This window comes from Mastigoproctus giganteus, chromosome 8 (genome assembly GCF_048544385.1).
Source record: "Mastigoproctus giganteus isolate SK-2022 chromosome 8, ASM4854438v1, whole genome shotgun sequence".
NCBI lineage: Eukaryota > Metazoa > Arthropoda > Arachnida > Uropygi > Thelyphonidae > Mastigoproctus > Mastigoproctus giganteus.
In genome coordinates this window covers 230421737-230446162 of record NC_143582.1, presented here as the reverse complement: position 1 = coordinate 230446162, position 24426 = coordinate 230421737, and the positions used below count along the sequence as shown (strand labels likewise).

General features: G+C 37.8%; 2 protein-coding genes across 2 annotated transcripts in view; one reads left to right on the top strand and one right to left on the bottom strand.

The window, feature by feature from the left end:
- Positions 1-4000, bottom strand: part of LOC150082409 (serine/threonine-protein kinase/endoribonuclease IRE1-like) — a 402966-nt gene extending 398966 nt beyond the window's left edge. The window contains exon 1 of the mRNA XM_090380512.1: positions 3932-4000. Coding sequence (XP_090236638.1) covers positions 3932-3988 — 57 coding nt within the window. The 5' untranslated portion in view covers positions 3989-4000. The remainder of the gene's footprint in view (positions 1-3931) is intronic.
- Positions 4001-4469: 469 nt separating this feature from the next.
- LOC150082408 (testis-expressed protein 2) overlaps positions 4470-24426 on the top strand; it is a 187251-nt gene continuing 167294 nt past the window's right edge. Inside the window, exon 1 of the mRNA XM_090380511.1 lies at positions 4470-4608. The gene's annotated coding sequence lies outside the window, so the exon portion shown is untranslated. The remainder of the gene's footprint in view (positions 4609-24426) is intronic.

Below are 24426 nucleotides of genomic sequence, written 5' to 3'. Positions count from 1 at the left end.
AAGGAGGTGATTATTCCCTTGTATAAGGCAATGGTTAGGCCACATCTTGAGTACTGTATACAGGTCTGGAGGCCTCATTTCAAGAAGGATGTAGAGCTGCTGGAACGGGTACAGAGAAGGGCAACAAGATTAGTGAATGGAACAAAGGGTTGCTCTTACGAAGAAAGGCTTAAGTTTTGCAAATTACAGAGTCTGGAGACTAGGCACCGGCGAGGTGATCTGATAGAGGTGTATAAGACTTTGAATGGTTTGAGCATGCTCAATGCCAATGGGATTCTTTATCTTGCTCAGAATAATCACCTCAGAGGGCATAAATTCAAATTGAGGAAGGACGGATGTCGGATAGATGTGCGGAAATTTGCCTTTGGCCAGCGGGTGGTTGGTTGGTGGAACCGACTTCCATCACTTGTTGTTGAAGTTGATAGCCTAAACAAATTTAAGGCTCAACTGGACAGGTATTTCGAACGAACGGAGGGGTGACATGGGAGTGGTTTGTTTTTTTTTGTTTTTTTTTGGCTGATGCTGAATAAGCTTGCTATCTTGCATCATATGCCTCTACTAATGCTAATGCTAATACAGTGAATAATTTGGGTAACTGAGATGAGCAGTAGTTGAATCAACCGATAACTGAGATTCGGTCAGAAAAAGGACATGCAAATGGGGTTTGGCAGACTGCTAGTGGAAATGTCATCATTGAGATGAGAATTGAGACCACGTATATTTGTGAAATGACTAGGAAGTGTTTATGTCTGTGTGACAACACGTCTCTGGTATCCCAACAATATTTCGAATGAATGGAGGGGTAAAGTGGAAGTGTTTTTTTTTTTTTTTTTGGGTGATGCTGCATAAGCTTGGTTTCTTGTATCATATGCCTCTACTAATGCTAAAGCCTGCCCTTGATGTCTTGACTAGCACTTCAAGCTCATCGAATTTTATTAACTATACTCCTGGCATTGGTGTACATGCATCTGTTTCTACTCTTAGTTACCCCAACACAGCCCATGTATTTACTTGTTCCACTATGACTCCCAGCAGTCCTGTTAATCCCCATTGCCTTGCTTTCCAGGCTGCTGCTCAATTGCATTTCAATAGAAGCAGTGCAAGAATCACTTTCACCTCTGCCACCGAATACTGTTAATCTATTAGTCAGCGTGTCCCCCCCAAGCTAGCAGTTTTCCGACCCACCTAACTATTCAAATATTCTTGCACCCTTTCTATTTAAGTGTATCCCATCCCTGTAGAAGCAGTCTCTCCTGTTAACAAGCACAGACCAGGCTGAGAAAAATTCTACCCCTTGAGCCTTGCACAATCTCTCCAGGGTCGAACTGATCAACAAGGCTCTCATCATATACTCCCTCCTATCATGTCTGGGCAGAATTGCAGACACTTTCAAATTCACAACCCTAACTCACGGCTTTTTTTCAGCATTGACTTGTACTTGTTAAGTAATTCCGCCAGTCTCCTACTTTCAATATCATTAGTTATCCCTTTCAGATAACTAAAAATATGCCAAGAATAAATTTCATAGTCAATATGTTTAAAAAGGTGCATCATGTCCTCTTGTTTCTTTCATGCAAACTTTATGTGGGAAAACAACTGAGGGGCATACCATTGTGTTAAACGAGCAGCAGTGTTTTAATTAAATTTCAACCAGTCAATGAGCAGGTACCAGTCATGTGGATTATGTTCTCAGCCAAAATTGCCATCAATCTGATCACATCATTGCAAAAAAAGAAAAAAAAAAAAAAAAAGAAAAGAAAATGGAATGACTTATCTTAGAAAAAGATGCAACGAAAGTCCTTTTTCTGATGGCTGCAAAAGATGCAATCATACTCTTTTTTTTTTTCTCCAGGAGAAAAAAAATACCAAGCTTTGTCTTTAAATACCGAGCCTGGAAGTTCAACCTAATTTTTGAACAACTTCAAACTCTAACTAGGTAATTTAAATCTCCATAAGAAATTACTGAAACTACATTAATATCAATGGTTAAAACTTTGAATTAGTGCTAGTGCTTAAGCTTGACTGCATAATTCATCATCATAAAAAGTGTATGATTTTAGTAAATTGGCTTCCATAATGTCTCAAAGTAACTCATTAGCAAAAACGGTTATTCACACAACTAAAGAAAAAGTAAAAACTCATTAAACCTTAGTTCCTAGTATTGAAATTCTTAATGATTATGTGACTCATTATTAATAAGCATCAGATATTAATTATGTTCACATACTGTCAGAAATTAGCAAAACTGTCCATTAAACTACACTGGATTAAATTAAATTCTTATTTTCTGTAATTATTAATGATATTGATTTAAGTATATCAAGCTTAATGTCAAGGTTTCCAGTGTAGTTAATGACAGCAATAAAGGTATGCTGCTGCAACAAGGTCTAGAAAAATTAGGAAGCTGAGCTGAGAAATGACAATTGAAGTTTAACATTGACAAATACAAGGTACCGTATATGGGTAGCAATAATTCCAGAGTAATGTACCAACTATGTAGTACTACACCCAGACTAATGGAAAATAAAAAGGACCTGGGAATAATTGTGCAGTCAGATATGAAGTTTTCAGAGCAGTGCAGACAGGCTGCAAGAGTGGCTCATGGGGTTTTAGCATTAGCAGTAGCAAATAATGAAATAAAGCAAGCTTATACAGAATCGACCAAAATAATAAATAAAACTCCCATTCACCTATCCATTCCTCTAATAGTTTGTCTAGTTCTTCCTTGAATTTATTTAAACTGTGGAATTTATTCAAATTCCAGCATTCAACCATCTGCTAGTTAAAGGCAAATTTCCATACTTTCTATTTCTATTCTATTCAGCAACTGACCTCAGGGGCTCACATCTGGTGAGTATGGGCTTGGCACACCCATGGTCCTGAGATGGATATCATCAGGGTGATATTCAGCTCTTTCTTGGTGATTCCCTTCGACTGCTCTCTCTCTCTCTCTCTCTCTCTCAGGGTTACTCAAATTTTTTTTGCCTGGTGCAGCATAAGCCTCAGGCTTCCTTGCACCATATGGCTAATAATAACTGCCCTTCATCAATTTGAATTTATGCCCCATCGTGTGCAGTCTCAGCAAGCAGAAAAATACCATTAACACTGAGCTTACTCAATCCATTCAAAGCTTTAAATACCTTAATCATATCACCTCGCAGATGCCACAATTTGAAGAACTAAAGCCTTTCTTGGTATGAGCATCCAATCTCGCTGCCCTTCCCTGTACCCGTTCCAGCAGCTCTACAACCTTCCTAAAATGAGGACTCCACTTGTATGCAGTAGTTATCCCTTGTTAAAATAGTTGAAAAGTTGGGTTAAATAGAATTATTTAATTGAAGTCAAAAATTCATGACATTCCTAATTTTTTTTAAAATTAAGACGGTGGCATAGTTACCATGTAGGCAGGCAAGGCAATTGCCTCCGGGTCCGAACTGTCTTTGGCTGTCTCCTCTTTTTGCAATTTTCATTAATTAAGTAGGGGCCCGAAGATGTTCTTTGCCTCCGAGCCCGAAAAAGGGTAGCTACGCTACTGACCTAAGATGTGTAGTTTTTAATAAATTCATGGAAGAACTAGCCAAACTATTGGATAAGGTGGCTAGGTGAAATAGGATTTTATTATTTTTTTTTTTTTAGGCTGATGCTGTATAAGCTTGCTTTCTTGCATCATTAGCCACTACTAATGCCAATACTATTTTTTAATCGTGTCTTTATACACCATAATAAAATAATCGTGTCACCAGAGATGAAGACGTCTCAAGATTTCTTACTTGAAAGTACAAGTATATATATATTTTTTTCTTTTGCGCACAAGAAATATTTTTATTGAAAACTAATTGTAGTGTGAACCATACGGTAACTCAAAAACCTATTCGTTACGCCCTGATATATAATCCCTTCAAAATAAAAGAAAATTATAGTCTGAACGTACCTCATGTTTGGTTTCTGCATACGAAAAATATAGAAAAATAATCCATATTGGAATCATTAAATAGTATAGTATTTTTTGAATTGTATTCATTTAGAAATAAAGACTATAATATGATATATACATGATTTTTTGCCCCATTGCGAATATCAACAAATAATTAATGTCTTGATGAAAACAAACATTCCGCGTGTACTTCATACTTGTTGATAGTTACGAAATGTGTCAGCTACTATTGTCGCTAACCTTAACCTCAGATGCATAATGCAGACTACTTAGAAATAATTGCTATTTCATCAGCAGAAGTTAAATTATTGCTGACTTTTATCTTTTTTTAAATCTGTCAACTTGTTTATTTTTTTAACTTATTTTTTTCCAACAAGTGAAAATCACATGATATAGATGGCGCCACCACGAACAATCCATGCTACTGATTGACAACCACCGTATCGTGAAGTTTAAGTAGCTGAACCATCGTTGAAAAGTTGGGTTAAATAGAATTATTTAATTGAAGTCAAAAATTCATGACATTCCTAATTTTTTTTAAAATTAAACTGCAATATAGGCCTATTAACCGTATTCCCGTCCGGTGATGAGTGCAATGAGGTATAATTGTAAGCCAACATAGTTAGAATACATCTTAGAATATGAATATTAGAACGTGACAATATGATTAAAAGGTAAGTTGTTTTCTTTTGAAATACTCTTGAAATGGAATTTAAATACTTCGAAATTCACAACTGAAATGTTAATACAATGGTATCAGTCGATACAGTTTATCTCTGATTGTCATTTAATTCTAGATCACTAGCATTTATTTTTAAAAACATGCTTAAGCCACTGATGTTAACAACTCCAATATAATCAGTTATTATTATCTTGAAAAATTGCAAACTTTTTCTGCTTTTTCGTATAAGCATATTTTGTGAATAAGACTATTACATGAATTATTATTATAAAAAGATCCAAACTGTGTACTTATTAGTGAGGAAATCAGTACATGTAATATTCTTATTAGAGCTAACCAAGTTGACACTTATATGCCCAATATAATGCCTATTTTTAGTTTTAACGTAGAATTCAGGATTATTAATCAACAAACTAGACTAAAGTGATCCAATAGAATGTGCAGTCAAGTTAGTTAGTAGCACTCACTTACAAACTCACTCCCTACTAGCAGACATTTATTTTCTGCTTGTGCATTTGCTATTGACGTTTCCATGGGCACATGTGGAAAATGATGCAAGAAAGCAAGCTTATGCAATACAGATGCTAATTCTTATGAAATAGGATCTGTTCTTTTTCTTCCGAACCAGTGAGCATGTAACTGGCTAATACACGTTTAGTGAACAACTAAACAGGTGTTAGCTATTCAGCATCACACAGTTAAACTTCAAACTTGCTAATCTGATTTCTGAGAAAGGATGCTTCATTGCATAGCCATGATAGGACTAACAGGGGCACCCATAGTTGTGCCCTATATGTGACGAAACAGTGTCATTGAACAAGTGGAAGAACTTGAGAGTCAGATTTTCATCAACTTACCTGTTCCTATCACTCTCTGGTGTCATTATGTTGGCAATATCTTTGTCATTGTCCCTCGGGGATCAGAAACTCAACTGCTGCTGCAATATCTCAATTCCCTGTCACCTGTCATTCAGTTTACAATTAAACTAGAGGTTAATAATACTCTTCCTTTTTTGGATGTTTTAGTCTAACGTGTGGGTTTGCATTTTGTAACTTCCATTTTTAGGAAGCCAATGTGCACGCCCCTGGTCATTTGCATAGCACTGCTTGCACTTTATTCTCCCACGCTTGTATGCACTCTGGTTCGATTGGTCACAGAAATTGGAGAGCTTTCAAATTGCGGTTATCCACCTCAGGTTCTAGATAGATGTGAGCTTCGGGCTCACGAATTTTTTGCGAAATCTAGCCTTCCTCGCATCAATGAATTTATCTCTACCGCCTACATCCCCTATTAACCGGGTGAATCGGAAAGTCTTGTTAGGATTTTGAGTCTCCATCATATACGATGTGTGCAACTTTCAGGGAGGAAATTACAATCTATTATTTCTAAGGTGTAAACACCTGTTCCTCCTCTCCTATGGAGTGGTTCCGTATACCACGTTACTTGTCCAGATTGTAGGGGAATGTTATGTAGGTGAGTCCAACAGAAGGTTGAAAGATTGGGTTTTTGAGCATGAGTTGGCTCTTTCGAACGGCTAATGTTGAACTCTCCACAGTCGCTGAGCATTACTGGGTTGAGCAGCACAATCTTGATCCCCAACGGGATATTGAAATCGTCGACTATTCATGTGATTACCGCCAGCACTCGTAGTTTGAGGCAGTGCACATAGCTAGCAGTAATATTACCATGAATTGCACTAGGGAGTGCACTTGCACTCCATTATGGAATGTACTATTTAGCAGTGCGATGTGTGCTAGCAATCATCACATGTATGTAATTCTGTTCTACCGACACCAGACTCATGATACATGATCATGCTCTGCTGACTTTTGCTATTTTAACCAACGATATATACTGGAGTACACCATTCACTGACTAAGTTGATGAAGAGGCACTTTGTCTCGAAAGCTACTGTGTATTTTAACGCTTTTATCTTATTGTATTTTAACGCTTTACCTTATTGAATTTTAACACTTTTATTTTATATTTTATCACTGTTTTAGTATATTATGTATATATTATTTATTTATTTCAATAAATTTATTTTAATTCAGTTAGTTGGTGATCGCTAGAAAATTGTATAGTAATAAAAGTGTTTTAATAAAACAGGATAACTGCTCTTGATAGTTATTATACTTACAAATTTATACTTATGATACTGCATGGGATTTAGAATTTTGCAACAGATGGGAAACTAAATACTAATTAATATATTAATTTTAAAATGTTCATACATTGCAACTTGTTTTTTACCCAGTCTTCCTCCTTGTGACTTAAGTCAAAATAAGGCCTGGAGGCCTCATTTCAGGAAGGATGTAGAGCTGCTGGAACGAGTACAGAGAAGGGCAACTAGATTGGTGAATGGGACAAAGGGGTTCTCTTACGAAGAAAGGCTTAAGTTTTGCAAATTACAGTGTCTGGAAACTAGGCACCAGCGAGGTGATCTGATAGAGGTGTACAAAGCCTTGAATGGTTTGAGCATGCTCAATGCTGATGGGATTCTTCCTCTAGCTCAGAAAAATCACCTGAGAGGGCATAAATTCAAATTGAGGAAAGACAGATGTAGGATAGATGTGCGGAAATTTGCCTTTAGCCAGCGGGTGGTTGGTGGGTGGAACAGACTTCCATCCCTTGTCGTGGAAGTTGATAGCCTAAATAAGTTTAAGGCTCAGCTGGACAGGTATTTCGAACGAACAGAGGGGTGAAGTGGAAGTGGTTATTTTTATTTATTTATGTTACTTTTTTTTTTTTTTTTTTGGCTGATGCTGCATAAGCTTGCTTTCTTGCATCAAATGCCTCTGCTAATGCTAATGCTAAAAGTCTTGCAGATGATTCTGCTTCTCAGAATCTATTATTCTGCTTCATGCTAGTCATGAAGCAGAATATGGCTATTATTCAGAGTGGAAGCAAAGGGTAATGGTTAAGCCAGTCTGATTGTTGGCTTTCCACCATACTTGACATAGGATCACATTGCTAGGTGTCCCCATGACAGTATTCCTCCAGAAATAGAAATTCTTCCAGTCTACACTGGGACTTGAACTCCAGCATATAACAGGACTAGAACCCAGTCTGGGTTCTAGTCCTGTTATGTGCTGGAGGAATTTAAGTGCTGCTCTAAGCAGGACTATAGCTAGCCAATTCCAGGCAAAGGAATAAGGGCCCCTGCCCCTATGAGTTATTCTTTGTTTTTTCAGCCTGCACAACATGCAAATCAGTCTCTGAACATGCACAAAGTTGTTGGTGTATCTAAAACTCTATAGCAATGACAACAACCTTTTCTGGGTTTCTGGATATGAGCCCTTCTGGCCTCTCTTCTGAGCAGTCACCAATATGTCCAAGTTTGGGGAGGGTGACAGATTAATGTTATCGATAGCTTGGTCAGAAATGTCACATTCCTCTGAGGTACCTTTGTGCAGAGGCACCTCATAGGCATCCCCCATAAGAATAATAATAAATAATTGTAGACAGTTGAATATATTTTATAATGATCAAGGAACACATATCAAAATATATTGGAATTAAAAAAAAAAACGTAACTGTGTTATAAAACACTTTACATTGTAAAGTATTTTAATGCAGTTATGTTTTTTTTAATACAATTACAACAAAAAAATGTCTTTTATCAGAATGCTTATCATATTTCTTATCTGTTATGACTGAAAACAAATTTTAGATGATAACGAAATGGGCTGGTAACATTTTTAGTAATGTTTATAGTAAAGTACAAAAATATTGTCACTTTAGGGTTACCAACAACAACTTCATCCACCCATGTGTATTATATCCTTAAAAATTAGTGTATATTATCCAGTTGGTTTGCCTGTTTTGCTGGATCAAAAACCTCCAAGAGGAGAAAACCTTGCTATCCTCGCTTGTGAATAGATAACTCAGCCATGGAATGAAAGAAGCCCATAATGTACAAACAAAAATTCTTGGTAGGAAGGGATGGATGAGGTGAGTATTTTTTTTTTTTTTTGGCTGATGCTTTATAAGCTTGCTTTCTTGCGTCATTTGCTGATACTAATACTAAGAACATAATAATCATCTTGATTTTTATTTTTTTAAATTTGTAAACAACTCCAGATGATTAGGTGCATTCTGTGGTCAACAACCTGCACTTTGCAGTCCTGAGTTTGGTTGTGGTATTGTGCCAAAAAAGGGGAATTTGAAGGTGATTTTGAAATTTTTGAATAGTTTGAGGGGAGTGGGGGAATAGAAAACTCCCTGTTCTGAGTGTGAGTTTTAACTAATTTGTGTAGTCCGGGTTTCCTTGCTGATTCAGTGAAAACAACATCATTACCACAATACCCAAAATTTCCCAGCATGGTGTCACTCTTGTGCTTGCAAATTTGACACCAAGTTTACATGACTAACATTTGCCTTTACTGCATTTCATTCTTTGGATTGTCCTGCGCATTTCGAATACTTAGCATTAGCATTAGTAGAGGCATTTGATGCAAGAAAGCAAGCTTATGCAGCATCAGCCAAAAAAAAAAAAAAAATTCATTTGACCAATTAACGCATGGCACTTTGGTTGGGGGGGGGGATCTCTATAGCTTTTGAACTTGCTTCAAATTTTAGTTACCAGCAAAGAATGTGTGTGTACTGTATGGCTTAGAAGTCCTGTATCTATTTTCACCCAGGTGATAAAGAATGTGTACATTTCTGAAATGACTAGCTTGGAGGTGAGGAAGATTTCACTCTAGTGTGATTTGTAATGAAGTTTATGAAACTGATTAACTGCTTATGAAGAGGGTCTGTCTTTTCTGTTATAGCTCAATACCCACTTCCAGTGTTCCCTCAAAGGTTGTAAGCTCTTAGAAAAGTTATTCTTGCTATTTTATTAAAATTTTTGTTCTCACATTACAACCACATAGTGAAGCATCCTTTCTCTTAAATTTTATACTTCTCAGTGCCCTTCAACATATACTGTAGAAAATGCCAAACTAACTTCCTCTGCATTTATCAATTCTACTTTTCACAAGAAAGAAGGTCACTTTATGGAATAACCTTCCCTGTTTCCCTATGTATTTACTTAAAATCACCTGTGAATATTCAATAGTAATATCAAGTGTCTCCTTTCCTTCCCCTCCTCAATGTATACACAGTAATTGTGCACTATAGTTCCATTAGCCTATCATGTTTATGATTATCTTAAAAAGAAAGATAGTTGGGATTTCATCCTATGTGTGTTATGTTTCTGGGTCTCTGAAAAAAAAAAAAAAAATTGGCAAGTTTCACATTGATGGTGAAGTGAAACACAAGATTTGATTTGCTATGATATCATTAGGTAACATTTTTGAATAATAGCATCAAGAAACTTCAACACCATTTTCAGTTTTCCTTGGTGGAAGAAAGTGAGGAAGGGAAGATTACTGTGCCTGTCAACTGCAATCTCTAGTGACTTTGTACATTCAAACCTATCTGCTCCTAAATATCTAGATCAGATTTGAACTACCAAGGGTAATTCATTTCAACAACCCTTGGTAGTTCAAATTGAATGGTTTGAGTATGCTCAATGCTGATGGGATTCTTCCTCTTGCTCAGAATAATCACCTGAGAGGGCATAAATTCAAATTGAGGAAAAACAGATGTAGGATAGATGTGCGGCAATTTGCTTTAGCCAGCGGGTAGTTGGTTGGTGGAACAGACTTCCATCCCTTGTTGTGGAAGTTGATAGCCTAAATAATTTAAGCCTCAGCTGGACAGGTATTTCGAATGAACGGAGGGGTGAAATGGGAGTGGGTTTTTTTTTTTTTTTTTTTGTCTGATGCTGCATAAGCTTGCTTTCTTGCATCATATGCCTCTACTAATGCTAATGCTAAATTTGAACCAAGTTACCCTTTATTTTGGAAATCATATGATCTAAGGACACTTCCTCTGTATTTATTTTTAAGTTGGTAGATGACTTTCATCAACCGGTGCAATACCACTTTGCTTATTGGAGGCTTGAAGTGGTGAAACCCACGTTTAGTCTCTAGAGCAAAGTTTCCGGCATCCCCCTCCCCCCATACTTCTCCTTCAACCCATGCACGGTACTAAGTACTATAGGTTTTGATACCTTTCGTGTTTGGGGTTTTTCATAAAAAAAAAAAAAAAAAAAAAAAAATTTTTTTTGTTAACACGTTGGTGAAAGCAATTCCATTTTACTACACTATTATTCAAATATACCGTACTGAAAAATAGTGACATGCAATATATTTTCTCCCACTACCTCAGTGATTTGGTTTGGCTTATTGCAAAATATTTCTGTAGATCCTAGCTTGATTATTAAAAACATGCTTAAATTTTTAATAATAAGTAATGATGGTGTCACTTATATATGCTCATGTATATATAAAAGTTATTAGGCAACATGTTACAAAAATATTACATTTCTTTTTAATGGTTTCAGTGATATGATAGGTAGAGATTACAGTCCCATAATGTAATCTTATCTGTAACTTCTGCTTTTTAATTTGATGGGAAATTTATTCTGATAACCAGGTTCCAATTATTTTATCAATGTCATGCATACAATCCATCTTACTGTACTTTGACCCTGAATATTGTGCTTGTAGTCAGTAACTAAAAGGATGGTTATTGATAAACTTTAATAGAAACCTTGTATTCATTATAAAGTGTGTAGTAGCTTATGTGTGTACTTGAAAATATACTTGTTCAACACCTTATTTACTTTACTATTTTCTGATTTGTTTCAAGGTATATTTAATGAGTACACCACAAATAAAATCTTAATTCTTCACTCAGAATTTTTAAAAATTATTTTATGTGAAATTAGTTACTTAAGTAGATTTAGGGAAGTTAACATCTGCTATTCATCAGCATGTAGAATGATAAATTCAGTGGTGTACAAACTTTGTAGATCATAACTCTGTTCTTACATTCAAATCATCTATTTATATTCCCACACATTTTTCATTTTTCCCCTTTTTTAGAATCCTAAAACTTGGCAATTTCAAAAAAAAAAGTTACAGAAAATCTGATGTTTATTCTTTCACCTTTGTGGTCTGCCACCATTTTTTTGGATCACCAAAAAAAATCACATATATGTATCCCACTGCTGGGCAAAAACCTGTCCTGATGGGTCAGTATGACTTTCAGAAATGACTTTCTCCATTCTTCTCAGTTCAATACCAGTCTTGTTCACAGGGGGCCCATAAGTGATGTTAACTCATCTCTCCACTTATCTCTCTTCTTTTTCCTTCTCTTGGTAGCCAAACAGTTGTCAGCTTATCCCATGAATTCTCATGTTTCCTGGTGAGATGTTCTGTCCACTTCCATTTTAAGGACTTGGATGTCTTGATGGCATTATTGATTTCAGTTTTTTTCTCTGATAGAAGTAGATTTTATTTTGTCTTTTTTGGTTATTTTATTTTGTCTTTTTTATACCCAGCATACTTCTTTCCATTGCTCGGTGGTGTATTCTAAGTTTACTTACTTATTTTTCTGTCAAAGGCCATGTCTGGGCTGTGCATGTTAGAGTGAGTAATATGATTATGTTGTATAACTATCTTTTTAGGCTGATAGGCAAATCTCCCTTCATCTTCTTTCATACTCCAATAGCCTCTCCAAGAGTTGTTCATTCTGGAGTCTATTTCTTTGTACATTTTATTGGTGAAGGATATTATTTGGCCTTGATATTTGAACTGCTCTTCATAGTTTAGTATTTTGAATCCGATGTTGATGGGTGAGGCTACGTGGTTTGTCATTATTTTTGTTTTGTCATAGTTAATGTTTAGGCCAACTATCTTTGCTTTTGAGGTTTAGACCTTTGATCAATCATTCCAGTTGTGAACTGCTTTTAGAGAAGAGGACTATGTCATCTGCATAACAGAGGTTGGTTAGTTGCCTGCCTAAGATATTTATGCCACTCCAGTATAGATTTCTGAATATAATCTCTAGTGAAGTGAAGAGCTTTGGTGCTATTGGGTCACCTTGTTTTACTCCCCTTCCTATTTTGAATTTAGGTCTCGTTTCCTAGGCTTGATGGCTGCACTGCTTTTGCTGTAGATATGAGCATTAGTAGAAGCATACAGTGCAAGAACGCAAGCTTATGCAACATCAGTCAAAAAGAACCCCTCCATTCATTCCAAATGCCTGTCCAACACAGCCTTAAATTTATTTAGTTTATCACGGCTTTTTTTCAACAGTGACCTGTACTTGTTAAGGAGACCGGCGGAATTACTTAACAAGTACAGGTCACTGTTGAAAAAAAGCCGTGAATTAGGGTGAAATTTGAAAGTGTCTGCAATTCTGCCCAGACACGATAGGAGGGAGTATATGATGAGAGCCCTGTTGATCAATTCGGCCCTGTAAAGATTGTGCAAGGGGTAGAATTTTTTTCAGCCTGGTCTGTACTTGTTAACAGGAGAGACTGCTTCTACAGGGATGGGATACACTTAAATAGAAAGGGTGCAAGAATGTTTGCTGATGCTATCGAGGCAGTGTTAGGTGGGTCGGAAAACTGCTAGATTAGGGGGATACAAGGACTAATAAATTAACAGTAGCCACTGGAAGAGGTGAAAGTGATTCTTGCACTGCTTCTATTGGAATGAGCCGCAGCCTGGAAAATAAGATGCACGATATTTCAGAGGCTGCATGGAATCATTGGGGTACAAATAAACACATAGGTTGTGTTAGGGTAGCTAAGAAAAAGAACAGGTGCATGTATACTTGCGTGTACACCAATGCTACGAGTTTAGTAAATAAATTTGATGAATTTGAGGTATTGCTCAAAACATCAAAGGCAGATAATGTGGGGATTTCAGAGACGTGGTGTCACACAGATATAAGGAATACAGAACTGGAATTTGGGGAGTACAATGTCTACAGAAAGGATAGACAGGATAGGAAGGGAGGAGGGGTTATGCTATTAGTTAAAAAACACATAAAATCCAAGGAAGTGAAGCCAGTCGACATTGCTGGACAGTGCAGTGTCGAGTCAGTTTGGTGTGACATAAGCAATGGTAGATCAAAATTGTAATGACTCTGATGAGTATAATAAGAAACTGAACGGGGAAATAGAGAGGGCCAGTAAATCAGAGTGTCTTATAATGGGGGATTTTAATTTCCCAGATATTGACTGGAATTTGGGGGCTGGTCACTCACACACTAGCAAGGCTTTTGGAGATTTATTGGATGATTGTTTTCTACATCAGCAGCTTCGGGAGGCAACTAGAGGGAGTAATACACCTGATTTGATTATCAGTAGTGATTCTTCATGCATTAAGAATCTGCAGGTAAATGAACCACTAGGTGGCAGGGATCACAGTGTGCTGAAGTGGGATTTACTCAAAGAGGTAACTACCATTAGGGGTAAAGGGAAGGGTTATTGCTTTCGTAAAGGCGACTACGATGGACTGAGACAGTATTTAAATTCTATACAGTGGGACCAACTGATGATGTTACCAACAGCAAATTCAAAATGGGAAGCATTCAAAGAACTTATCTTGGAAGCTACTAGGCTTTACATACCAACTAAGAAATATTGTTCAAGGTTTAGCATTAGCATTAGTAGAGGCATTTGATGCAAGAAAGCAAGCTTATGCAACATCAGCCAAAAAAAAAAAAAAAAAACACACTTCCACTTCACCCCTCTGTTTGTTCAAAATACCTGTCCAGCTGAGCCTTAAACTTATTTAGGCTATCAACCTCCACGACAAGGGATGGAAGTCTGTTCCACCAACCAACCACCTGCTGGCTAAAGGCAAATTTCCGCACGTCTATCCTACATCTGTCTTTCCTCAATTTGAATTTATGCCCTCTCAGGTGATTCTTCTGAGCTAGAGGAAGAATCCCATCAGCATTGAGCATGCTTAAACCATTCAAGGCTTTATACACCTCTATCAGATCACCTCGCTGGTGCCTAGTCTCCAGACACTGTAATTTGCAAAACTTAAGCCTTTCTTCGTAAGAGCACCCCTTTGTTCCATTCACTAATCTTGTTGCCCTTCTCTGTACTCGTTCCAGCAGCCCTACATTCTTCTTGAAATGAGGCCTCCAGACCTGTATACAGTACTCGAGGTGTGGCCTGACCATTGCCTTATACAAGGGAATAATCACCTCCTTATCCCTGCTGGAAAAATTCCTGTATATCATTGACAGTACTCCATGAGCTACTCTTGCAGCCCATCTGCACTGCTCAGAGAACTTCATATCTCCCTGCACAACCACCCCCAAGTCCCTTTCATTCTCTACCACTGTCAGTGTAGTACCACAGAGTTGATACATTGCTCTGGGGTTGCTGTTTCCCATGTGTAATACTTTACATTTGTCAAAGTTAAACTTCATTTGCCACCTCATCTCAGCCCATCTGCTCAACCTTTCCAGGTCCTGTTGCAGCAGCATAGTGTCAGTAGTGTACTTGACAACCCTGCTAACCATTGTATCGTCTGCAAACCTGGACATTAAGCTTGATATACCATCATCAATATCATTTATAAATACAGAAAACAATAATGGACCCAACACTGAGCCCTGAGGGACTCCACTAATAACATTAGTCCATGATGAGCAGTGTCCATTGATTACCACTCTCTGTCTTCTTCCCCTCAACCACCCCTTTATCCAAAGTAGCAATTTGCCTCCAGTGTCACACTGCTCCAATTTGTGTAGCAGTCTTCCATGTGCAACAGTATCAAAAGCCTTTCTAAGATCCAAGTATATAATATCAAAGCTATTCCCTGCATCCAGTTTTTTTGTAACTGCATCATAGTATCCAATCAAATTGGTCAGGCAAGACTTCCCCTTGACAAAACCATGCTGTGTCCGAGCTATAACTGAAGTCTTGTCTAAATGATCCTGCAATGCTTCTTTAACCAGTGCCTCCATTAATTTTCCTGGAACAGAAGTTAAGCTCACAGGTCTATAATTACTTGTGTCAGCCTTTGATCCTCCTTTGTGAATTGGGGTCACATTTGCACATTTCCAGTCTATGGGTACCTCCCCTGAGTCCAAGGAAGCTCTCATAAGAGTTCTTTACTTATGTAAACTCAAGAAGGAAGGGGATGAATCAGATTGGTCCACTTGATATCGATGGGTCAACTGTTGATGATCCTGCTAAGGTAGCTAACAAACTGAATGAATATTTTGCATCGACATTCACACATGAGGAGTTATTCAGCGAGGGGAATGCCAGAGGTGTATTCAACTCTGGCAGTAAGCTAGAGAATCTTGTAATAACTGAGAGTAAAGTGGAGGAGAAATTGTTGAAGATAAATACAAGAAAGGCACCTGGGGTGGATGGGATTTATCCAATTATATTAAAGGAGGCAGCAAAGGAAGTAAGCAAACCCTTAGCCATAATTATGAGAGCTTCCTTGGACTCAGGGGAAGTACCCATGGACTGAGATGTGAAAATGTGACCCCAATTCACAAAGGAGGATCAAAGGGCGACACAAGTAATTATAGACCTGTTAGTTTAACTTCTGTTCCTGAAGAATTAATGGAGGCACTGGTTAAAGAAACACTGCAGGATCATCTAGACAAGACTTCAGTTATAGCTCAGACACAGCATGGTTTTGTTAAGGGGAACTCTTGCCTGACCAATTTGATTGGATACTATGATGCAGTCACAAAAGAACTGGATGCTGGGAATAACTTTGATATTATATACTTGGATCTTAGAAAGGCTTTTGATACTGTTGCACATGGAAGACTGCTGCACAAATTGGAGCAGTGTGGCATTGGAGGCAAATTGCTGCTATGGATAAAGGGGTGGTTGAGGGGGAGAAGACAGAGAGTGGTAATCAATGGACACTGCTCATCATGGACTGATGTTATTAGTGGAGTCCCTCAGGGCTCAGTGTTGGGTCCATTATTGTTTTCTGTATTTATAAATGATATTGATGATGGTATATCGGGCTTAATGTCCAAGTTTGCAGACGATACAAAGGTTGGCAGGGTTGTCAAGGACACTACTGACACTATGCTGCTGCAACAGGATCTGGAAAGGTTGAGCAGATGGGCTGAGAGGTGGCAAATGAAGTTTAACATTGACAAATGTAAAGTACTACACATGGGAAACTGCAACCCCAGAGCAACGTATCAACTCTGTGGTACAACACTGACAGTGGTAGAGAATGAAAGGGACTTGGGGGTGGTTGTGCAGGCAGATATGAATGAAGTTTTCTGAGCAGTGCAGACGGGCTGCAAGAGTAGCTCATGGTGTATTGTCGATGATATATAGGAATTTTTCTAGCAGGGATAAGGAGGTGATTATTCCATTGTATAAGGCAATGGTCAGGCCACACCTAGAGTACTGTATACAGGTCTGGAGTCCTCATTTCAAGAAGGATGTAGAGATGCTGGAACGAGTACAGAGAAGGGCAACAAGATTAGTGAATGGAACAAAGGGGTGCTCTTACGAAGAAAGGCTTAAGTTTTGCAAATTACAGTGTCTGGAGACTAGGCACCGGCGAGGTGATCTGATAGAGGTGTATAAAGCCTTGAATGGTTTGAGCATGCTCAGTGCTGATGGGATTCTTCCTCTTGCTCAGAATAATCACCTGAGAGGGCATAAATTCAAATTGAGAAAAGACAGATGTAGGATAGATGTGAGGAAATTTGCCTTTAGCCAGCGGGTGGTTGGTTGGTGGAATAGACTTCCATCCCTTGTTGTGGAAGTCGATAGCCTAAATAAGTTTAAGGCTCAGCTGGACAGGTATTTCGAACGAACAGAGAGGTGAAGTGGTTATTTTTTATTTATTTTTATTTTTATTTTATTTATTTTTTTGGCTGATGCTGCATAAGCTTGCTTTCTTGCATCAAATGCCTTACTAATGCTAATGCTATAACAACCTTCGTTCACATATATTTCCCAAATATTATATCCTATGTAAATTCAAGTCTAATGCGAACAAGTGTCTTCTCAGCATTCAACCTGTGTATGGTAGTTAGTACTGTAATTTCTAGTACCTTTTGTTCTTGTTTTTTACATAAAAAAGTTGCTTATGGAAAAAGATTTGTGTAGCATTATGAGCTAATATGAATTTGATCTAAAGCTACAATTTTTCCAACTCTTTTATCTTCCAATTTAGACATTTTGTTATGCTTCAATGAAAATATGGTGTGCCTTGAGAAGAGTGTGTGGAATCTGATAACAAAACTGTAATAATTGCAGTTGAGGTTACCCATATTTTCTCACTATGGAAAAAAATTTCATTCACAAAATAGTTGAATGAAATCCTTATAGTTTTTGGAGAGAAAAAATTGTAGTAACCCACCTCACAAATTCTAATATTTGTAAAATAACCTTATGACGATAAAAGTTGTACAATGTAAGTTAGTCCGTTAAAGTGATTGTAAAAGTATTCACTTCCTGTTCACTGCTTTATGCATTGATTTACTATCTAGATTTTTATGGAAAACATCTATACTTCTGCATCAGTTTTAGAGATAAAGCCCTCCATCTTGAATATAAATTCAGCAAGCATCATATTTTCCAAATTTCTAAGTTAAGTAAATTTTAGATCCCTTATTTTATTTAGTAGGAGATTTTATTAAAAAGGGCACAGTGGCATGCTGACTTTCATGAAAGAAGCAAGATTGGCAGAGTTCCAAGCATATACAAAGAAACAAAATGATATTGTTACTTAAGGATGGCACTAGGGCAGTAAGTTACAAACCTGTTTATATTGGAATAGTAGTCAAGGACAGTGCAGACTGCTTATAATAAAATACAGTGTTGAATTGATAGGAATAAAAAATATCAGAGAATATAAAAAAGTGATAGAAGTGCTGTGTAAGAAACAATCAAAATTATTGTTTTTTTGTATACAGTGAGTCTCATATCATGAAATTTTAGAGAACTTGCACTGTGAAAAAGGAAAATAATTTCCTGTTTCCTTGATATGTAATATCAAGTTTATCATGTTTCCTTTATATGTAATATCAAGGGAACAAGACCTAATCATATTAATCTAAGTTTCCTTATGTTGTGCATTTATAAAATTAATATAAGTCCTTTTTTTTTTTTTTTGTGTGTGACCAGTTTCTTTTTACTTCAGTTTTAGTCACTTCTGCTAAATTTATCAACAAAGATATGTGTTAATAGATAAAATAACTTTCTTATATATTCAAGATGTGAGGGGAAGCATGATCCACTGCCAGCAAATATTTCTTGCCCATGTTATGTTAGTATTTCTATAATGAAAGTAAATCAGTGCAAGGGAGTCAGACTTTTTTAGTTCAGCCTTAAAAATTAGAAAACTGTCACGTGATTCCATCCAGATATCTTTCCAGTGCCCTTTAAATTTATATAACTCTCTAGTTGTGGAAGATTCAGTGGTAATTTATTCCAGCCATTAATAACCTTGGGCTAAAACAAAATTTTCTTATATCCAGTCTGCCATAATCTTTCTGCTGTTTAAGTGCATATTTTTATTATTACACTCAGTAGCAATATTAATGACAATAACACAAATTCACTTGAGTGAATTGTGCAATTATGGGTGTTACATCAGTCATCCTTAACTTCAAAGCTCTGAATACTGGGTGAATACAGTGTGTACAGAAAGGACATTGTAAAGTATAATGTAATAGTCCAGACAGTGAGAGCAGTATCTTCAATTCATCATAATATCTCTTGTGTGTAAAACTCTGTTAAGTCAGTCAGTGTGTATAGTATTTTTGTTGGTATTTTCTATGACTGGCCTATTAACTACCAAGGAGAAGTGATGATGATAAATGAGATACTGCTACCGTATATCTGTCCCTAGTCACAAGGAGGTGTGCAGTTTATCATTGTTTCATACAGTCAGCGTGGGCCTTCTGGTTGCTTAAGCAAAACTGTGGGCTAACCTAAAATAGAAAAAAGTAGAAATGGAAAGATCAAGGTGATAGTATTAGTAGTGGCAAATGGTGTGTAAAAAAAAAAAAAAAAAAAAGTCAGCTTATAAACCTTCAGTCAAAAAAAATCCTACATCACCTGTTCATCCCCTCCACTAATTTGTCTAGTTCTTCCTTGATTTTATTCAAAGTACCTGCTTCCAGAAAACCAAGCCAAAGTTTCTTCCAACGGTCAACCACCCGTAGGCTTAAGGTAAAATTCCGCACGTCTATCCTGCAAAAATCCTTCCTTGATTTGAATTTATTGAGATTGAAGTTTAACATTGACAAATGTAAAGTACTACACATGGGGAAACAGCACCCTACACTGACAGTGGTAGAGAATGAAAGGGACCTGGGGGTGGTTGTGCAGGCAGGTATGAAGTTCTCTGAGCAGTGCAGACAGCCTGCAAGAGTAGCTCATGGTGTCTTATCAATGATATACAGGAATTTTTCTAGCAGGGATAAGGAGGTGATTATTCCCTTGTATAAGGCAATGGTCAGGCCACACCTTGAGTACTGTATACAGGTCTGGAGGCCTCATTTCAAGAAGGATGCTGCTGGAACGAGTACAGAGAAGAGCAACAAGGTTAGTGAATGGAACAAAGGGTTGCTCTTACGAAGAAAGGCTTAAGTTTTGCAAATTACGGTGTATGGAGACTAGGCACCGGCGAGGTGATCTGATAGAGGTGTATAAAGCCTTGAATGGTTTGAGCATGCCCAATGCAGATGGGATTCTGCCTCTTGCTCAGAATAATCACCTGAGAGGGCATAAATTCAAAATCAGGGAAGATAGATGTCCGGAAATTTTTCTTTAGCCAGCAGGTAGTTGGTTGGTGGAACAGACTTCTATCCCTTGTTGTGGAAGTTGATAGCCTAAATAAATTTAAGGCTCAGCTGGACAGGTATTTCGAGAGAACGGAGGGGTGAAGTGGAATTTTTTTTTTTTTTTTTCTGGCTGATGCTGCATAAGCTTGCTTTCTTGCAGCATATGCCTCTACTAATGCTAATGCTAATTTAACTACCATCAAGGGTAAAGGGAAAGGTTTTTGTTTTTGTAAAGGTGATTATAGTGGTCTCAAAGGTGTTTTTTTTTTTTTTTATAATTCTATTCAGTAGGATTAACTGATGATATTAAACACAGCAAATTCTAAATGGGAAGCCTTCAAGGAATTAATATTGGTAGCTACTAGGCTTTTCATACCAACTAGAAATACTGTTCAAGATTTAGACCTAAATGGATGGCAGAGGAGAAACGTGTGGGATGCATGTAAATTATCAGGTGACAACAGAAGCCTATTTCAGATATAAGCTAGTCTGTAATCAAGTCACAAAGGAAGTTAGGCATGCAAAGGTAGATTACAAGAAATCCTTAGCAATGGATGCAAAGAAAAACAACAAAGCCTTCTTTACTAATGTAAACCCTAGAAGGAAGGGGGATGAATCAGATGGATCCACTTGATGTTGATGGTTTAACTGTTGATGATCCTGCTCAGATAGCTGACAAACTGAATGAGTATTTTGCATCTACATTCACAAATGAGGAATTCTGTAAGGAATGGGAGGTCAAAAGTTTTACTAAACTGTGTAACCTAAATGATTTTGTAATAACGGAGAGCAAAGTGGAGGAGAAATTTAAGTTAAACATCAAAAGAATCATGAGGCAGATGGTATCTATCCTGTTATATTGAAGGATGTATTAATCCTTGAGGTTGTCACAGACATTCTCTCAGATATGCTAGACAAGCTGTACTTGCTACCTGGGAAGTTTAAAATGCTGATGAAACTGATATTCAGATGACACTCAAGTTAAGTGGACCCAATTCCGGGAAATTCCGGATGGTCTGTGACAGTCAGATCCTCTGCTTGCTCCTTCAAGATGGTAGGACTGTTAGTAATCCTGGGTATAACCCACATGCAGGGGTCGAGGTGTGCCGCCCACACCACATGATGGAATGCTGCCCCTCTGTGTTACCAGGCAATACAAGGTAGTAGATGACTCTCATCAACCAGTGCAATACCACCACTTTGCTTATTGGAGGCTTGAATTGGTGGAATCCATGTTTAGTCTCCAGAGCTATGTTCGGTCAACCTTTCCCCATCTCTTCCATCATGAGTATGACTTTTGAGGTTATGATGGACATCATGCCAAGATCCAATCTTCCTTACATTTCGAGGTTACAGCTCTAAAACGGTGTTCTCAGGGCTGGTTGCTAGTTAGTACCTTAGGGGGCTTCCAGATCATCTAGTGTATAATCTGGCTACCTCTACTCTGCCAGATAGTGACTGGAGGGAATCTGAGTAGTGTGTATGCAAGTGTGTGGGGGGGGGGGCATTGTGTATGTTGTCTTGTAATGCCAAACAACCTTGTGTTGTTTGGCATTACAAGAATGCAAAATGGGTGACCTGCGAGATTTCTTTTCCTTGGTCGGACTACTATTTCAAACTTCTGATGTCAACATTTCTCTGACCATGTCAGTGAAATTATTCTTGTAGGAATGGAATCCTTTATTCCATACTCCACTTTAAAATCTCGTCCTTTATCTAAACCTTAGTTTTCCAATAAATTTGCCCGGGTCATTCAGGAGAAGAATGTTGCATATTGTAATTGGCATGTTTCCAATTCTTCAGTTTCATTTTCTCCCTACACCAAAGCTCGCAACAATTGTAAAGCAGTTATTAATCAGTCCAAACTAGATTTTGAACAGGCTAAGAGTAGAAAACTTGCTTCTTACCCTAATGGTAGCCGAGCATTCTGGTCTCTTGCCAAAACTATTGGCCGCAACTTTTGCCCATCTGTGCTCCCACCTCTGTCAAAACCAGATGGTTCTGTTGTCACTTCGTCCAAGGATAAAGCTGACCTGATAGCATCCCATTTTTCTTCCAACTCATGTATTAATGACCTTGGTAAAACTCCTCCCACCATTCCCAACACAATCCATTCAATGCCTCCTGTGGTCTTCCGTCAAAATGATTTCAGAAGGATTTTGATGAATCTTGATGCTAAGAAAGCTCCAGGTCCCGATGGTATTTCTCCACTTGTTCTCAAAACCTGTGCTGCTGAACTTACTCCTATTCTTTGCCGCCTTTTTTCACTTTCTTAATCCAAAGGTGTTTTTCCTTCTGCTTGGAAATTTGCTCATATCCAGCTATTTCCGAAAAAGGGTGACAAATCCCTCCCATCCAATTATCGTCCCATTGCAATTACTTTTACTCTTTCTAAAGTAATGGAGAAATCAATTAACCGCCAACTCTTAAACTACCTAAAAACCTTCCGTCTGATCAATGATCATCAGTGTGGATTCTGTCACTGTCAATCCACTGATGATATTCTGGCTTATGTTACCCATTTATGGACAAATTCAATGGAAAAGTTCAGTGAAACACAAGCAGTTGCTCTTGGCATCTCAAAGGCTTTCGATTGTGTTTGGCATAAAGGTCTTCTATAGAAGCTTCCATCTTATGGTTTGCCAACTGGTTTTTGTAATTGATTATCGAGTTTTCTCTGATCGCTCACTGAGGTTGATGGTAGATGGCTCTCTGTCTTCTAACTTCCCCACTAATGTTGGTGGCTCCCAAGGTTCAGTTGTTTCCCCCACTCTTTTCCTCTTGTATATTAATGACCTTCTTCCATTGACTGGAAATCCTATCCATAGTTTTACCAATGATAGCACATTGCATTCCACTTTCCATTTTGAAAACCTTGCCCTGCTCAATCAGCTTCAACTTCTCAAATAATTGCTACCAATTACTTATACTAATCTCCAGGTAATCCTCCAGTGTGGCAAAGACAACTCAATTGGTTTCAATCCTTCTAAAACTCAGTCTTTTCTTATATCTCACAAAAAGGATTCTTCTACTCCTCTGCTTAAGTTTGGTGACACTCAGATTTCTAGGCAAGTCGATATATCCCTTTTCGGGATTACCCTGCTTCTAATCTCTTGGCACAAGCACATTACAAATATTGCTTCCTCTACATCTAAAAAACTTGGTTTTTTCTTTCACTCTCAGCGTTAGTTTTCCTCCAACCAGCTGTTCACTCTGTACAAATCGCAAATCCGCCCAACCATGGAATATTGTTCCCAAATCTGGGTTGGTGCCCCCAAAACCTCTCTCAGGCTTCAAGATTCCATCCAGAAGAGGGCAGTTAGGTTAATTAATGATTCAACTCTAACAGAGTCTCTCCACTCGCTTTCTCATAGACGCACTGTTTCTGCTGCATGCCACTTCTACAGATACTTCCATGGGCACTGGTCTTCCGAATAGGCTTCTATAATTCCTGCTCTCTCTCTCTCTCTTTCAAAACAGTTCGAACATGTGCCACCACCAGCCAACATCCATTTACTGTCCAACTTCAAACTCACAGAACCAACTTTTCATCTTTCTCGTTTATTCATTCAACTGCTGTTTTCTGGAACAACCTTCCTTCATGCATATTTCCTGAAAATTACAATCTACAAAATTTCGAATCTAAAGTCCAAACTCCCCCATTGAATTTATCCATAAATGGGTAAATAAGCCAGAATATCACCAGTGGATCGACACTGATGGAATCAATATTGGTGAATCGTTGATTAGACGGAAGGTTTCTAGGTTATTGTTATTTGTGGTTTGGTTTTTTTTAGGAGCATTAGCAACTAAGGCCATATTTCTCCGGGATATATGGTAGTCATTCCCTGACCTTTCTGCATCCTCCGTATTTGGTGGTGACGGGCTCGAACCCCGGTCTAATCAAGAAGCGTATGCTACGCACTGCTGCTCCTTCCCACCTGGCTATGGAGGCGCGGGGGGTTTCTAGTTAGTTTAAGAGTTGGCGGTTAATTGATTTCTTCATTACTTTAGAAAGATTATATGTAATTGCAATGGGACGATAATTAGATGGGAGGGACTTGTCACCCTTTTTAGGAACTAGCTGAATATGAGCAAATTTCCAAGCGGAAAGAAAAACACCTTTGGAATAAGAAAGTGAAAAACGGCGGCA